Source organism: Cucurbita maxima, unplaced genomic scaffold (genome assembly GCF_002738345.1).
Source record: "Cucurbita maxima cultivar Rimu unplaced genomic scaffold, Cmax_1.0 Cma_Scf00014, whole genome shotgun sequence".
Taxonomy (NCBI): Eukaryota; Viridiplantae; Streptophyta; class Magnoliopsida; order Cucurbitales; family Cucurbitaceae; genus Cucurbita; species Cucurbita maxima.
Genome location: NW_019272030.1, coordinates 2,441,421 through 2,457,333, shown reverse-complemented (window position 1 = coordinate 2,457,333; position 15,913 = coordinate 2,441,421). Strand labels below are relative to the sequence as shown.

At 35.2% G+C, this 15,913-nt stretch overlaps 1 protein-coding gene across 4 annotated transcripts; it reads left to right on the top strand.

Moving 5' to 3' along the window:
- Positions 1-6,356: 6,356 nt before the first annotated feature.
- Positions 6,357-14,826, top strand: LOC111489349 (protein GIGANTEA-like). Of its 4 annotated transcripts, none has more exons than XR_002719361.1 (17): positions 6,357-6,570; positions 6,928-7,029; positions 7,158-7,360; positions 7,597-7,668; positions 7,789-7,843; positions 7,956-8,098; positions 8,193-8,464; positions 8,834-8,889; positions 9,065-9,305; positions 9,397-9,547; positions 10,663-10,872; positions 10,983-12,527; positions 12,603-12,671; positions 12,912-13,130; positions 13,351-13,443; positions 13,606-13,972; positions 14,409-14,826. XR_002719361.1 is itself a non-coding variant. In XM_023137526.1 (16 exons), the coding sequence occupies exons 3-16, from the start codon at positions 7,271-7,273 to the stop codon at positions 13,903-13,905; spliced, it is 3,516 nt and encodes a 1,171-aa protein (XP_022993294.1). In that variant the 5' UTR covers positions 6,357-6,570; positions 6,928-7,029; positions 7,158-7,270; the 3' UTR covers positions 13,906-14,314. The 4 variants fall into 4 exon arrangements, 2 of the variants coding, with proteins under 2 accessions (XP_022993294.1, XP_022993295.1); XR_002719362.1 differs by having other exon boundaries at positions 14,344-14,826; XM_023137526.1 differs by lacking the exon at positions 14,409-14,826 and having other exon boundaries at positions 13,606-14,314.
- Positions 14,827-15,913: the final 1,087 nt, after the last annotated feature.

Genomic DNA, 15,913 nt, shown 5'->3' with positions numbered 1-15,913 from the left:
TTAGAAGAGTAACTAAGTTATATTAATATCACTTTATATTTTAAAAAAAAAACGAGGGAAATAAGTACGTTGTTTATTTCCTCGTGGGCCAAAGAAATAAGCCCATTTCATATAAACTAAACTTTGGGACTATTGTCACTTATGATCTAAAAAAGTGTCGTACGTGTTTGTCTGATCATAGTTCAACTAATATCGACATATATTTTCGACTGAGATTTCAAATGTTCAAATCTCCACGGTTTAATATGGTATAAATTTTACGACACAATGAAATCGTTAAAAAATTATTTTTATTAGACCCAATAAAACAAATCCCTAAATTTTCAAATATTATGTAACATATTCGACATTAGTTACAAATAAACCAACATAAAATTCTAAAAAAAAAATTCATCAAAATATTCACGAATTTTAAAATATAATAAAAAATCAATAATTTATTGGACAAATGTTTAAAAAATATTTTTGAGGTATAATTTTTTTTATTAATAAAACTTTTTTAATAAGTTAAAAAAACACATTTAATTTTTTATTCAAATAACATTAATATTAAAAAATAATTAAATAAAAAGTCGAGAGATAATTTATGAGATGTTTTGATGGTAACATATTTAAAAAAATATATATATTATAAAGTTACGTACTTTATCATGGATATTTTTTAAATATTTTAAATTCTTTTAAAAAATTAATGTATTTTCTAAATACCATTAAAAATTTAAGAATATTTTTTTGAAATAAAAGGTAAATGTATTTTTTTATGTTTTTTAAAATATTAAAGAGTATTATTAAAATATTTTAAAATTTATAGTTATATTTTAGATAAATTACTAAGTGTATTAGTTATTTTTATTAATTTAACTTAATATTTTTATTAAAAGAGTGTCGAGCCCACCTAATTATGCTAACATAAATTGTCGTCTCCACGTGATTAAATAGGAGAGCTCCACGTAATGCACATTGAACCAAACGTCTAAATTATAATAATTAGAAAAAAAGGGAAATTATACTTTATTTTCTCACCGAACAAGAAGGATGCCTATTGGCTACTGGCACCTGGCAGTCTATTGGAAGGCAAACGAGGCCCTCCGTTATTTGTGCGCTTTAGTTATCTTGGACCGTCCAACCTTTTTCAGTTTTCTCGACAGCGACAGTTCATAGGTCACGGTCACAGCCATTAAACGGCTCAACGTGTTCGCTTCTGGTCGTGACACGTTTCTTACTTTCTTCATTCGCCTGTCTTTTCTTTGGACCAAACGACGGTGAGTCACCGACTTGTCGTCTGATCAAACGGGAATATAATGATTTGGTTTGCGCTTTTCTTTCCCGTTAACCCGTCTCCAACAAGCTTGAAGCTATTAACATCGATCGCTTTCTTTTTTAATATTTGGAGAAAATTCACATTGCTTTATAAATTTGGTATTTTAAATTTGTTAAAATTCGTTAATATTAAATTTGAATTTACATAATGTCTATCAATTCATTTTTTAAAAATATATTTCTAAATGGTATTATAAAAATAATATTGAATTTAACCTCGAGTATAAATTAAATAAAAACTAAATATTCTCGTAATCTTATTTTGGTCAAAGTTAAATTGAAAAGGATATATCGTACGATTTGTTTGAACATGTGTTTTATAGTGTTTGGTTGAATATTTAATACCCTACCAAAATCTCTTTTAACTTCACTCTCATTGGGCCACCGTCGACTGTCAACCACCAATTCTAGTCGCCTATGCCCACCAACGGTTATCACCCACGTCAAGCAACCACCACTATAATTAGTGTCTAAGGATTTGAGTTGATAATCAAAGCAGTGATTAGTGACTAGCGCCCACTTTGGTGATGGATTATTATTGGTCAAAGTATCTGATTTGGATTGTTTGTCATGACACTTATAGTACCATGAGAAACAACTAATGGTTGACGACTATGACTTCAATTGAGACTATGATCATTGACCAACAACCATTTTTGTGATTTATGGTTGGTTATCGTGGATCAAAACTAACAATTAACAACTATCGTTTGACAACGATTATCAACCGCCACTTGTCGCCAATAGCTAGTGACAAACGACCGATTTGGAAATGATTGGTGGTCAACAATCCTGGTCACTAATCATCGATACTAATCAATGGTCACCAACCAATGTTGTCAAAGTAGTTGTTAGTTACCGATCTTCACTCTCGATGGATGTCCACTAACGATTTGGCGACCAAATTGACGACCATCGACTATTGTGAATGACCAACTTCAACAACCACTTAAAAGTAAATTATTAGTTCATAGTAATTAATACTGATTCTTTCATGTAAATTCACGTTAATATACCAGTTTTGAGTACAAAAGTAAACTAAATAAATTGAAGATAAAAACGCTTTTAAAAAAACACAATCAAACGTATGGATATTTTGGTCGTAATAACATTTTTTTTAACATCCCATGTGTATCGACAAATTATCGATATTTTCTTTAATATTTTTTTAAAAATTTTCTTAAAAGAATATTAATTAAAAAAAAAAAAACTCGATTAAGAGATATAAAAGCTATATAAAAAATAAGCTGAGGAAATAATTACCGCGAATGTGTCATGTCCATTTATATATATATTTTAATAAAATAAAAAATAATTGACAAGTTCCTTCGGTGCCGACTAGCCGACCAACGACCGTTTGTATTATAAAATTCACACAAATATATCTTACTTTTGAGTCAATCCATTTATCCCCATTTTTTTTTTCTAAATTTAAATTTAATTTATATTTTAATTAAATTTTGCTGAAGTATTTATTTTGAAACCCGAGATGTTTTTTCCGCGCATTTTTAAAATAAAAAACAAATAATCTTAAATTAATAATGAGTATTAATTAGTTTTATTTTTTTAATAAAATATAAAGGAAAAATTTTGAGTTCCAGTATAGGAACTAAAATAAAACGAACTACAAATATTAAATTAAATTAAAATTAGAAAGACCGTATTAACTTCAATAATAAAAGAAAATTATAAATTAATGGAGAACGCACACACAGATGAGAAAAAGATTAAAAAATTAAAAAAACACCAACGAATCAGAAAAGAAAACGTAAGAACGGTGGCTTCATAGCTTAGCCACGACATGACATACATGTTCGAGATATATCATACATAGGAAGTGGGGACCACTTCTAACAAACGTGGGGGCCACGTGGATACAGCGGCCAGTAACGAAAATCGAGATCGATATAAGTTTCTCGCATCGTAATGGGCCACGTCAGAGGGGAAAGGAGAAAGCTAGAGTTTAAAGATCTGTACATATCTGGAGCTATGTTCTAATTGGCTGTTGCTGTGTGGGACCCACTAAGTACAAAAATATCTAGAGAGGCAAGATATTTTTAGGCTCTGACCGTGAATCCTGCCCGTAATTTTGCTGCCCACCAATCTAACACGTGTCACACGTACGGTGAAGCAGCTCGATGCCTGCCATTTCCGCCGTGGCTTTGTAGAGTATTTTATCAATTTCGAAAAATAGCCCAATTATGAATTTATTTTTTATAAGAAAATTGTATAATTGTCCAGGAAAACAAGTCAACCTTTTTATAGGTCACTTGGATAGATGGTCTGATTCCTTATATCGCTAATATTTGACGATATAAGTCGATTCTTACTTAAAGAGGACAAAATCGATCTTGGTTGACCCATACATGAGTTGGCCTAAAAAAGGATTGGCCAACTTATAGAAGTTGTTCCCGAGTATCCTGAAGAGAGAAAAAAAAAAGAGATGATTTTCAGGTCCTAGTTATGTCATATGAGTGAGAACATAACATGCTAAATGACTCGTGGGGATTGTTTTCACTCTTAAGAGAAGCGGTGAGTAGGTATTGTGACCCTGTTACAGGGGATGTAAGAGAATGTCGGAGTCATCCGTTGCTGAATTCGAATTTTGAACCCTGATCCAAATCTTAGGCACGGGGCGTTACACAAATCATATGAGTGGAATTATATTTTAAATAAAATCAAACACAATTCTAAGATGGAAGTGTGATACAAGTGGACATCAAAATCGCGTCTTTATTAACTCAAAAGCATTACGATCCAAAGCATAATATTTAGATATACTATTTTAAATGCCTTTTCAAATTAAATTAAAAAAATGAGAATATTGTATAACGTTTAATAACTCTATTAAAATTTATTCGTATGTTAGATCATATTTTAACGATTTAACGAGATACCATTAACATTATTCCTTTTAGGATAGCCGTTCTTTAGAAGACACTCTATCTTGTACACTTTCTAATGATTTGTTGACCATTTTTTAGTTTTTTCGAGCCCTTAACAAATTAGTTTGGTTCTTTTTACATGACAGTTAAGGCTCCTTCCAATGACGTGTTGACACCAAACACTTTCAAATCTCGAGGAGGCTAGCTTCAACTCTCAAATTGTTACTAAGACTGACAACACAAATATCATATCCTCGGGTTAATTTCCCAACTTTCTTGCTTGACTACACGCACAAAGCGTGACCCTGATGCCAACTATCATTCACGACCCACGGTTTAAATACCTAATTGGAGTAGAGGGTTTTACCCATTTAAGGAATGTGAACGGTCTCGTTGCAAGAAATTTGCAATTTTCTTTTTGTTTGTGAGTCGATCCACCACAATCAAAACCCATATTCCTCCATGGTCTTTGAGGTACAAGCTACGATTAGAAGTCTGTCTCATTGGACATTGTCTATTTAAACCAAAATCTTAATTTTTGAAATAATTATTTTTTTAATAATAAAATAAGCTTTTAAGGAAATATAAATTATTAGTAAATTAGAAGCACAAATTCATAAATTATAATATTTGTTAATAAGGTCAAATGAAGTGGAGAAGCACAAACAATAAAAATTAATTTACCATCTTTTGACTCGAATTGATTCTCGAGTGCCTCCACTTTGAAAAGTGGCCGTCCCTCTATTTCCCATATGCATCTCTTCTCCCACTAAGCTCCAATATTTAAATATTTTATAACAAAATCAAGTCAACTCTTTTTCAAGCACTTATTAATTTTAAATATTTAAATATTTAAATTGTATAGTATAGTATCAATCTTATTAATTTTACACTACGATTAAATAATTATGTCAAAACTATATATATATATATATATCTATAAAATACTTTAATTTTTTTTAATGTTTTTTTACGGACCATAATTTATTTTTTTAATTAATTGTTATACTGTCACTTATTTAAGTTTGAAATCTCGAATTACTTGAAGTAAAAAATTAGAAAAGAAAAAAAAAAACGTACTACCATAGTCAACATCTCACGGAGATTGTACATTAAAGTCAACGACTCACAGGAAGGTGGATAAATACTTTGTAGTCACACGTGATTAAAACTCTCAAAATATCTAAAGTTAGTTATAAATACCGTTTATTCCTTATCATTCTTCCAACAATTTATTATTTTCTCCTAGATTTTTACCTTATAAAATAAAATAATTCAATTTTTTGTTTTAAATACATGAAGGTTCCATTATCTTTTCTTAGAATAAAATCTTACCGTGAGAATTTGAATATTTATTTTAAACAATTTAATTAGTTGGATTATTATAATATTAACTAAAGTGTAACAATTAAATATTTATCGCAAAATATTCTTTAATTTTAGAAAAAACTTTATGAATGACCTAATAAATATTTTAATTTCTAATCTTTGAGTTTAAACGAGATTTAGAAGAATAAAATCGTGATTGCGAGAGAATAATATTTTGATTTGGTCGAGTAATTTTATATTTCATATAATATACATATTTATAATTTTTTAAAGTAAAGTTTAATATTAGCTAATGGAACTATAATCAATTTAATATATTTAATTAATTTTTGTGACAGCAAATATTTGTAACTTAATTTTAGTATGTCTGTATGGTGCCATATTTTCGTCATATTTAACATCTTTGTGACAACAACCTCTGATGAAGAAATTACGTGGAGACACAAAAGCGAGTGAAGAACAAACGTGAAATTATTGTATTTTTATTTAATTAAAAAAATGGTAAAGTGAATAAATTAATATTTAATGAATAATATTTTTGTGATATATAAAAAAAGAAAAAAAAGGAGAAGAATAATATTTTTATGATTTTTGCGGAATTTTCGCTTTTAGTTCCATAAACCATAAAAAAGAAAAGAAAAGGAAAAGGAAAAAGAAGCCACGTGGGTATCGATGTGATGTATACATGGGATGGGGGCATGCATGGACCTCTCCCGATGGGCATGACGCGGCACTGCGCTTAGTCCCCAAGGCGAGAGGAAAATATCAGTGCCACGTATGCAGCCAACTTAAGCCTAGAGCCCTGCTAAAGATCTGTCATATCTTCCTTCTCGCTTTCTCTCTCCTCTCTCCTCTCTCTTCATCATTCTCTCCCTACGCTTGAACCAAAACTCAGCCGCGGAAAAAAATTCTGTAAAAATCCCTATATTTTTTTTTGTTTGTAGAATATCGCAATCTCAGTTGTTACAGTAATTTTTTTGCTTCCTCGGCCATCGGAGTTGCTTGTTCAGCCGCTCGTTCGACTGAAATTTTCCAGGTTTCTGTTCTATTTTGTTTTTGTCTTTTCGTTTTTAATTTTTGGCCTTTTCCTCTTTCTTTCGGGTTCTGGATGTTAATCTGGTTGAATTTCATACGATTTATCTCTCTGTCTGTGGTTCTGAATTTCCGATCCATTTTTGAGATCTCTGTACCCTGTTTTTCCTTCGAAATAGAGCTCATATGCTTCCTTAATGAAGGTCTTATGATAATATTAGGTTATAATCATAAATTTATGTGTATCGGTTTATTTTCTTTTGTAATTCTTGTCCTATTTCGGTTCATTTAGATAGAATTTCGGGTTATTTGTTTCATTTCACGACGTTTCCTCTGATTTTATGGCTCTCTCTTTGAACAGAAATCAGATTTCTGCGTATTCTTTCGTAACTTTGAAGGCGTTGGTAGCTCTGGAGCAGATTTGAAAGGCTGGATTACTGGAAGCTTTGAGCTGCTCATACTTGTAAATTTCTTTGAAGGAGCTGCTCCAGTTGCCTTGATTTTCAGTTTATTTTTATTTCAATTTTGCTAATCTTAATCGGGTGCCTATCTGGGATGTTGAGTTACGATATTTTGATTCTTGACTGGTAGCGGTGGTGTTGGACGTTAAAGCTTGAGGTTTATCTTTTGGATGGTAAATGAGAGGCTGGCGAAATTGTGGACTATTCCCAGTGGTTATTTAAGTAGACTCTTTCTTGTTCTGTATGATGGCTAGTTCATCTGAAAGGTGGATAGATCGTCTCCAGTTTTCATCCTTGTTTTGGACTCCACCTCGAGACGAGCAACAAAGAAAAGTGAGCCAAGTTTCCATCTCTCCAATTCACTTGAGAATCCATTCATTTTTCAAAAACATTTTGCCTTGTTGTTGGTTTTTCTTTTGTTTAGATAGTGCAACCTGGGAAAATGGTTGGTTATTGAAAGTTTGTCAAATGCTTTTAGATATGATGACTCAACTTTCCTGTGAATCAAATTATATTTATTTTCATTTGAGCTGTAACTAACACGTGCTATCTTAAACCTTCGCGTTTAGGCTGAAATCACTACTTATGTTGAGTGCTTGGGTCAGTTCACATCAGAACAATTTCCGGAGGATATTGCAGAGGTTTTTCCCATACCCGTATTCTACTCGAATATTATACTCTCGAGAAATCCTAAGTTTTGTGGAGACTTAGGACTTTTAGTGGTTATGAGTGTAGCTTATGGATGTGTACTCTTGCTGCAGTTAATACGTAGCCATTATCCATGGAAGGAAAAGCGCCTCATTGATGATGTCTTGGGTAAGGGCCAATCTATCTTGTCATCAGTAGTTTAAATTTCATTTCATTGTCATTAAATGTTCTACTATTGAGCACTAAGTAATTGCCCTTTACCATTGAAAATATCGTCCAGCAACTTTTTTTCTTCATCATCCGGAGCACGGGCATGCGGTTATTCTTCCAATTATTTCTTGTATTATTGATGGTTCTATGGTGTATTGCAAGAGTGGTTCTCCCTTTTCATCTTTCATATCCTTATTCTGCCCGGATGCAGAGGTAATTTAAATGGTGATTTCCTACTTTATCTTCTCTTTTTAGCTTCGATTAGATTCAGAGTTGTATGTTGCCTCACATGTATTGTTTTCCTCAGCACGATTACTCTGAACAGTGGGCTCTGGCATGTGGTGAGATCTTGAGAATTTTGACTCATTATAATCGTCCCATATATAAGACGGAACAACAGAATATGGAAGGAGAAAGAAGTGGTTGTGACACCGATACAACAACCAGTGACTCGAGCAATGTGGCACCCAGCCAGACTCCTTCGAATCAGGAAAGGAAGCCCTTAAGGCCCCTTTCTCCGTGGATCACGGACATATTGCTTGCGGCACCTCTAGGCATCAGAAGCGATTACTTCCGCTGGTGAGCAGTTATGTTCAAATTTTAGTATTTACATCAACGAAAGTAGTAGGACTCGGGAGGTTATCTGTCGTGCATATGCAATCATGGAAACCAATTTTGAATCTGTATGTGTACTTGGACGCTCTAAAAGAGAGGGTCACCTTTTATTTCTTCAGATTCATATTTAACTAGAAGTGTTAGCAATGATATGGTAGTGGTTAAGCCTCGGACTCGACTCCGAACTTATTTGGAGTTGTAAAGAGTTCGAATCCATTCGTAAGGAAAGAAATGTGTTTCAACTGTTGAAGTCCATTGATGCTCTAAGCGTGATTGTTTTGATTTTTCTGTCAGATTATTTTACCTGATCTTACAATGATTTGCATCCGACAGGTGTAGTGGTGTTATGGGTAAATATGCAGCTGGAGAACTAAAGCCGCCTACAACTGGTTTGCCCATTATCCTTTTGACGAACTGAATGAAATTTCTTCTTTGATTTTACTTTTTTCTTCTTCCATTAATGTATGATATAAATTTATTATCCAAAAGATTGGTTAGTATTTCCATATCGAGACAAGGGCTTTCAATGCTATCTTTTTTTTTTTCTTTCTTTCTTTCTCATAGCTACATCTCGTGGGTCTGGCAAGCATCCACAACTTGTACCGTCAACTCCAAGATGGGCGGTTGCTAATGGTGCTGGTGTTATATTAAGTGTATGTGATGAAGAAGTCGCTCGTTATGAGACTGCCACTTTAACAGCAGCAGCTGTTCCTGCACTTTTACTTCCTCCACCCACTACAGCCTTGGATGAGCATCTAGTTGCTGGCCTACCTGCTTTAGAGCCTTATGCACGTTTATTTCACAGGTCAAATTCTAATTTGGAAGAAAGAAATGAATGAAATTTTTAAATATTTTCAACTTAGCCTCCTTTGCATACTCATATATTTTTTACTTAGGTATTATGCTATCGCTACTCCAAGTGCTACTCAAAGACTTCTTCTTGGGCTTCTAGAAGCACCTCCTTCATGGGCTCCCGATGCTCTTGATGCGGCTGTTCAGCTTGTAGAACTCCTTCGGGCTGCTGAAGACTATGCGTCTGGAATAAGAGTAAGCCAGTTTTAGTGTTGATACTATTATTTTCCTTCGCATACTTTCTTTTTCCTTTTCACTCCCTTGAAATTATTCACTTCTGTTGGAGATTTTGGAAAAAGAGAGAAAGGTAGAAGAATCGGTAAAAAGGGCAAAAAAGTTTATGACAAAAAAGAACAATTGCTCAATTATTGAACAAAACCTGCAAGCCAAGAGTATTATGCCCCAGTTGGTTAAACATAATTGCTATCACCAGTTTTCTTAGTTAAATAAAATCTGTCCTATGATAAAATTAAATTTTGAGCAGACATAACAACGAAAATATTCATTAACTCCTGCATCGTGATGTCCTTGGGATGCTTAGGGGTGACTAGCCTTTTATTATTTCATAAAAAAAAGTTATCCATTTATTAATTAAAGCAACCAGTTCTTATTTCCACATAAAAGCAAGCTACCCAACCAACGGATGAAAACAAACAATGAGAATAAATTCAAGGTTTGATGGTTGATTCCCAAATATTAATGTAGTTTTAGTATCAACCGATTTTGATTATCTTTTCTGAAGATGCAAGCTAGCTGAGAAAAATAAAATTATGTCAGTCTCTTTTTTGAATTTCCACTTCATTTAATATTCTCTCTAAAATTTAGGAGGGAAGTGATGTTGGATGGGAGTAAACAGATTTTTTTTATAAAAAATTGTGAACTATATATAACAACATTCTTGTTTTGTTCCTTAAATTTGCAGGCTTCCTAGAGTCTAAGACTAGACCAATATAATAAGGCACATAATAAACTAATTTTATTCAAAATATGGTACCCATCCATAACTTCATTGAACCCAACTGCAGGGTTTGTTCCACACACGAAAAGATTTAAATGTTGAAGTGGTATAGATATGGTTCGTCTCGCTTGCTTGCATAGTTGGTAAACAGGTATACGTAGTTATTGAATTCCAGGAATTATCTCCAGTTGATGGAAAAATTATCTGCTGATTGCTATTGATTGGTTAATGGATCTTCTATGTCTGTATCTTCTCCTCTTTTTTCATTTGTATGGATAAGATGGAACAGTTGCTAATTGACTTGTCATGTTTCTATTCCATCTATATCTTAATCGAATTTTATTTACTGCAGCTTCCTAGGAACTGGATGCACTTGCATTTCTTACGTGCCATAGGAACTGCAATGTCAATGCGAGTCGGTATTGCCGCTGATGCTGCAGCAGCGTTACTTTTCCGGATACTCTCCCAACCTGCGTTGCTTTTTCCTCCTTTGAGGCAAGTTGAGGGAGCTGAAATTCAACACGAACCATTGGGTGATTATATATCGTCCTACCGGAGACAGGTACCTATTGGACTGCACTTGACACAAAATTATAACTTAGGATATTATGAATGCTCGTCTGTTACAATTATAATAGTTTCTAACATTCAAGCTTTATTGGCTTATTCCAGATAGAAGTTCCAGCAGCAGAAGCGACAATTGAAGCAACTGCCCAAGGGATTGCATCCATGCTTTGTGCCCATGGTCTGGAAGTTGAATGGAGAATCTGTACCATTTGGGAAGCTGCTTATGGCTTGATTCCGTTAAGTTCTTCTGCAGTTGATCTTCCAGAAATTGTTGTTGCAACGCCACTACAACCTCCCCTATTGTCTTGGAATCTGTACATACCACTTCTTAAGGTCCTTGAATATCTTCCTCGTGGCAGTCCATCCGAAGCATGTCTGATGAAGATATTTGTTGCTACGGTAGAAGCGATTCTTCAAAGAGCATTTCCATCCGAGACTTCATCAGAGCGTACAAGGAAACTCAAATATCTTTCTGGAATTGGCTGTGCCTCTAAAAACCTTTCACTATCGGAGCTCCGGATGATGGTTCACTCTCTTTTCTTAGAATCGTGTGCCTCTGAAGAGCTTGCTTCACGTTTACTTTTTATTGTGTTAACTGTTTGTGTAAGTCATGAAGCTCAATCGAACGGAAGAAAGAAAAGAAGAAGCGATAGTGGGAATTTTCAGGAAGAAGAAAGGGTTGAGCCCGATCAAGACATGTCCAGAAAAAGAAAAGAAACAAAAAGTAGGATGAATAAACAAGGACCTGTATCAGCTTTTGATTCTTATGTTCTTGCTGCTGTTTGTGCTCTTGCTTGTGAACTGCAGCTATTTCCATTGATGTCACGGGGAAGGAAGCATTCGAGTTTTAAAAGTTTGCAAGATGTGACCAAGTTAGTCAAAATATTTGGATCTTCTTTTGAACTTCAAAGTAGTATTGACTCGGCAATTCGCCATACTCACAGAATCTTATCAATTTTGGAGGCTCTCTTTTCCCTGAAGCCTTCATCTCTCGGAACATCCTGGAGTTACAGTTCAAATGAAATAGTTGCTGCTGCTATGGTTGCTGCTCATGTTTCAGAACTATTTCGACGGTCAAGAGCTTGCATGCATGCTCTCTCCGTTTTGATGCGGTGCAAGTGGGATGAAGAAATTTACACCCGGGCTTCATCGCTTTACAACCTCATTGATATTCACAGCAAAGCTGTTGCATCTATTGTCAATAGGGCTGAGCCATTAGAAGTGCACTTAGTGCATGCACCAATTTCTGAATACTCTTGTGTGTCTTCAGCAGGCCGAAAGCCAACTCAACACGATGATCATGTCTACTTCGAGACTGGACAGCAATCTGTCCCTAAATCCGAAGAGTCATGCCATGTTAGATCGAAACTTTCATTTGAAAGAGCATCAGATTCAAATGTTGACTTGGAAAACACATTAGGAAAGCGTATAGCGAGTTTCCAGTTAGATGCTTCTGAACTTGCAAATTTTCTCACAATTGATAGGCATATAGGATTCAATGGATGTGCACAAATTCTCTTGAAATCAGTTCTGGCAGAGAAGCAAGAGTTATGTTTCTCCGTGGTTTCACTTTTATGGCACAAGTTAATTGCGACCCCCGAAATTCAACCCAGTGCGGAAGGCACGTCTGCTCTGCAGGGATGGAGACAGGTAAACTAACTGCTGCCTTCTTTCTGTCCATTGTAAGCAAGGATTATGACTGACAAATATGCTTCAATTTTATAGGTAGTCGATGCATTATGCAATGTTGTATCTGCATCCCCAGCAAAAGCAGCTGCAGCTGTTGTGCTTCAGGTCTATTTTCTAGTCAACTTGTTTATTGCTTCAATTTATTCTTATATCATTTTCATTAAAACTATCACGATTCCTATTCATGGTAAATAAATATGTTAGTGCCGTCAATTTTTTTATAATAGCGGAGAACGCCTTTTCCCATGTAGCAAAGATTTATGGCTAGACGAACGATTTCTGGCTTTTTCTCTATTGAATGCTTCATGTATTATAGTTGAGTCTATTGCTTTCTGGGATTGTCAGGCTGATAAAGAATTCCAGCCTTGGATTGCTAAAGATGATAACCAAGGGCAGAAGATGTGGAGAATCAACCAGCGGATCATCAAATTGATTGTTGAACTCATGAGAAATCATGATACGCTGGAATCATTAATAACTTTAGCAAGTGCATCCGACCTTCTTTTACGTGCTACAGATGGAATGCTGGTAGACGGAGAAGCTTGCACTTTGCCCCAACTCGAGGTGAATATAAAATTCTGACCTAAAAAATTTCACGACTTCACGTGGGCATAAAGGGGGAAAGGTTCGGGATAAAAACAAAGCACAACCTATACTCTTAAGAGGTGAAAAATCAAAGAGTGGGAGGGAGGAACATTGAACACTGAAGATAAGATACATTTTAGTTGTAACACTATGAACTTAGTTGCTTGTTGGTCTTTAAATTTCTCATTTATATGGACAGCTCCTGGAAGCAACAGCTCGAGCAGTTCGACCTGTGCTGGAGTTGGGAGAATCCGGGTTGTCCATTGCAGACGGTCTTGCCAACCTTTTGAAGGTAATTTTTTTCATTTTTCAAGTGGTTGCTCAAATAAATTTTGATTCAAGGAAACTTGACATCATGGTTAGACTTGTTAAATTGATTATACCCCTAAAATCAGAAATTACAACCCAATTGTCAATAAACTGCACTTTGATAGAAATGAACTTGTTCATACAGTGTCGTCTACCAGCTACGGTTCGGTGCCTTTCTCATCCAAGTGCACATGTCCGTACTTTGAGTACATCAGTTCTTCGCGATATTCTGCAAACTGGTTCATATGTCGGTAGATCTGCACATAAGAACATAAACAGTGTTCACAGTTCATCTTTTCAGTACTTCGACATGGAAGCCATTAACTGGAAAGATGACCTTGAAAAATGCTTAACTTGGGAAGCTCATAGTCGACTCGTAACTGGAATGCCCATCGAGGGTCTTCACGTTGCTGCCAAGGAATTAGGGTGCTCTATTTCTTTGTGAAATTAACTCCGGCATTGGCTGCAAATTTACTCGGGGACGATAGGCGAGAGGCTTACATAGAGAAATAGTAAGTATTGATTGATTCGAAAGAAGCGGGTTTCGTATTATTAGCTACTACTACTAAGCTTTCTCATTCTGTTTGAGAAATAAAACCTCATAATGTCATCATAGTTCCTTATTCTGGTCAGAGGTTGGTACTTCTTCATATGATGAGATGATCATGTACAGACAGTAACACTATGAGAAAGTAACCAAGACCCTCACCTATCTTGTTATCTAGTCGTATCTGTTTTGTATGTGTTATAAAACCGTGTTATTTCAGTGATTGGTCTGGTCGGTCTAGCACATGTAATTTGGATCTTCTTACCATCAAATGAATTAAGAGTAGCATGAACTTGTTGGCAGTGCTTTATCTACTGTTATTTTCTGTTTCTCCAGGTAAATTCTTCATATGTTATCTCCATTTCATTCCTAATGGATCTCACACCCGGTCGGTTTTGCAGCTATGCCAAATACGGATTCTTATAACATTCGTATAATATGTTCATGCCACGTTGTCGTCGGTTTTGGTGTCATTTGATAGTTTAGTCATGGCAGCAAATGGTTTTGAACAAGACCTGGCTATGCTCGGGCCGTTTCTAGTATGGTCGATCTCGGTTCCCATGTGATCCTGATGTTCAGTTCCCCGTTCTTTCCCAAGTTGAGACGAACACTTTCGAGCTAATCATCAGTCCGGAGTAGGCAAGTTTGATGGGAGTGACCAATTGGGAAGGCTTTTGGAACACAAAGATGTGACCAGTATGTTGCACACAGGTCTTTCCTGCGTGCTGAAGGCTATGAGATATGGAGCCGTGTCATTTTGTACTATTTGTTTTATATCTGACTCTAATTGTGGTGCTAAAAAGTTGAAAGTTCTTAACCGGTCTAGAACATATTTAGTAAATTTTATTATAATAATAATATTTTGGAATGTGTGAATATGGTATTCTGGCTTTAAAGAAAAATTCACATATTTTGTTTAAACGTTGGTATTAAGGTTGGTGGTTCGATTTTAATTTTAAATATTAAATTTAAAAAATCAATTTAGAAAATGTGCCAATATCGAGTTACTATAAAGGATAACTATTAACTAAAACTAAGACTATAAAGTTTAAATTTATATCTAAAATGCTATGACCAATTGCCATGGTACGGTGGTAGTTGGCTGTAGGTGGTGGTGACTGGTGGTGGGCATTACTGGTCGGCAACTGCCATGGTATGATGGTCGTCGGCAGTAGGTGGTGATTGGTGGCGGGCAATGTTGGTCGGTAATTGCCATACCGCCGTAGGTGGCAACTGGTGTGTGGGCAATGCTGCTCGGCAACTGCCATGGTATGGTGGTCGTCGGTAGTAAGTGGTGACTGGTGGTGGACAATGCTAGTCGGCGACATGCCATGGTGGGATGGTCGTCGGCAGTAGGGTGGTGACTAGTGGTGGGCAATGCTGGTCGGCAACTGCCATGGTATCGTGGTCGTCAGCAGTAGGTGGTGACTAGTGGTGGGCAATGCTAGTCGGCGACATGCCATGATATGGTGATCATCGGCAGTGGGTGGTGACTGGTGGTGGGCAATGCTAGTCGGCGACATGCCATGGTATTGTGATCATCGGTAGTGATGTCAATTTTTTTAATCTAAAAATTAATTTTAAATGTTTCTAATTTTTTAAAAAGTTATCTTGAATCATTGTCCAATGCTACAATTAAACACTTAATAAGTCAATAAAAAAAAAAACAGTGGTAAATATCTCATTAAAGTATAATTTGTGTAAATTAGAATATCCAAAAGGGTAGAAACTATATTATAACTATGCAAAAGTAAGAAAAATTATCAATTAAATTAAATTAAAAATAAATGGGCCAGATCTTAAACGAAAACCAGGCCTGTAAATGGGCCGAATTCAAAATGTCCTCAACAGGCATTTATGAAATTCATTTAAAAGGGTAAAGTAGGCTTTTCACAGAAACAATCAA

What these genes read in the sequence shown, in the direction of transcription:
- LOC111489349 (XM_023137526.1), top strand. Translation starts at nt 7,271, where the DNA reads ATGATGGCTAGTTCATCTGAAAGGTGGATAGATCGTCTCCAGTTTTCA. An exon ending in GAGACGAGCAACAAAGAAAA is followed by an intron (nt 7,361 to 7,596) that starts GTGAGCCAAGTT and finishes CTTCGCGTTTAG; the next exon opens with GCTGAAATCACTACTTATGT. An exon ending in AGAAGCGATTACTTCCGCTG is followed by an intron (nt 8,465 to 8,833) that starts GTGAGCAGTTAT and finishes TGCATCCGACAG; the next exon opens with GTGTAGTGGTGTTATGGGTA.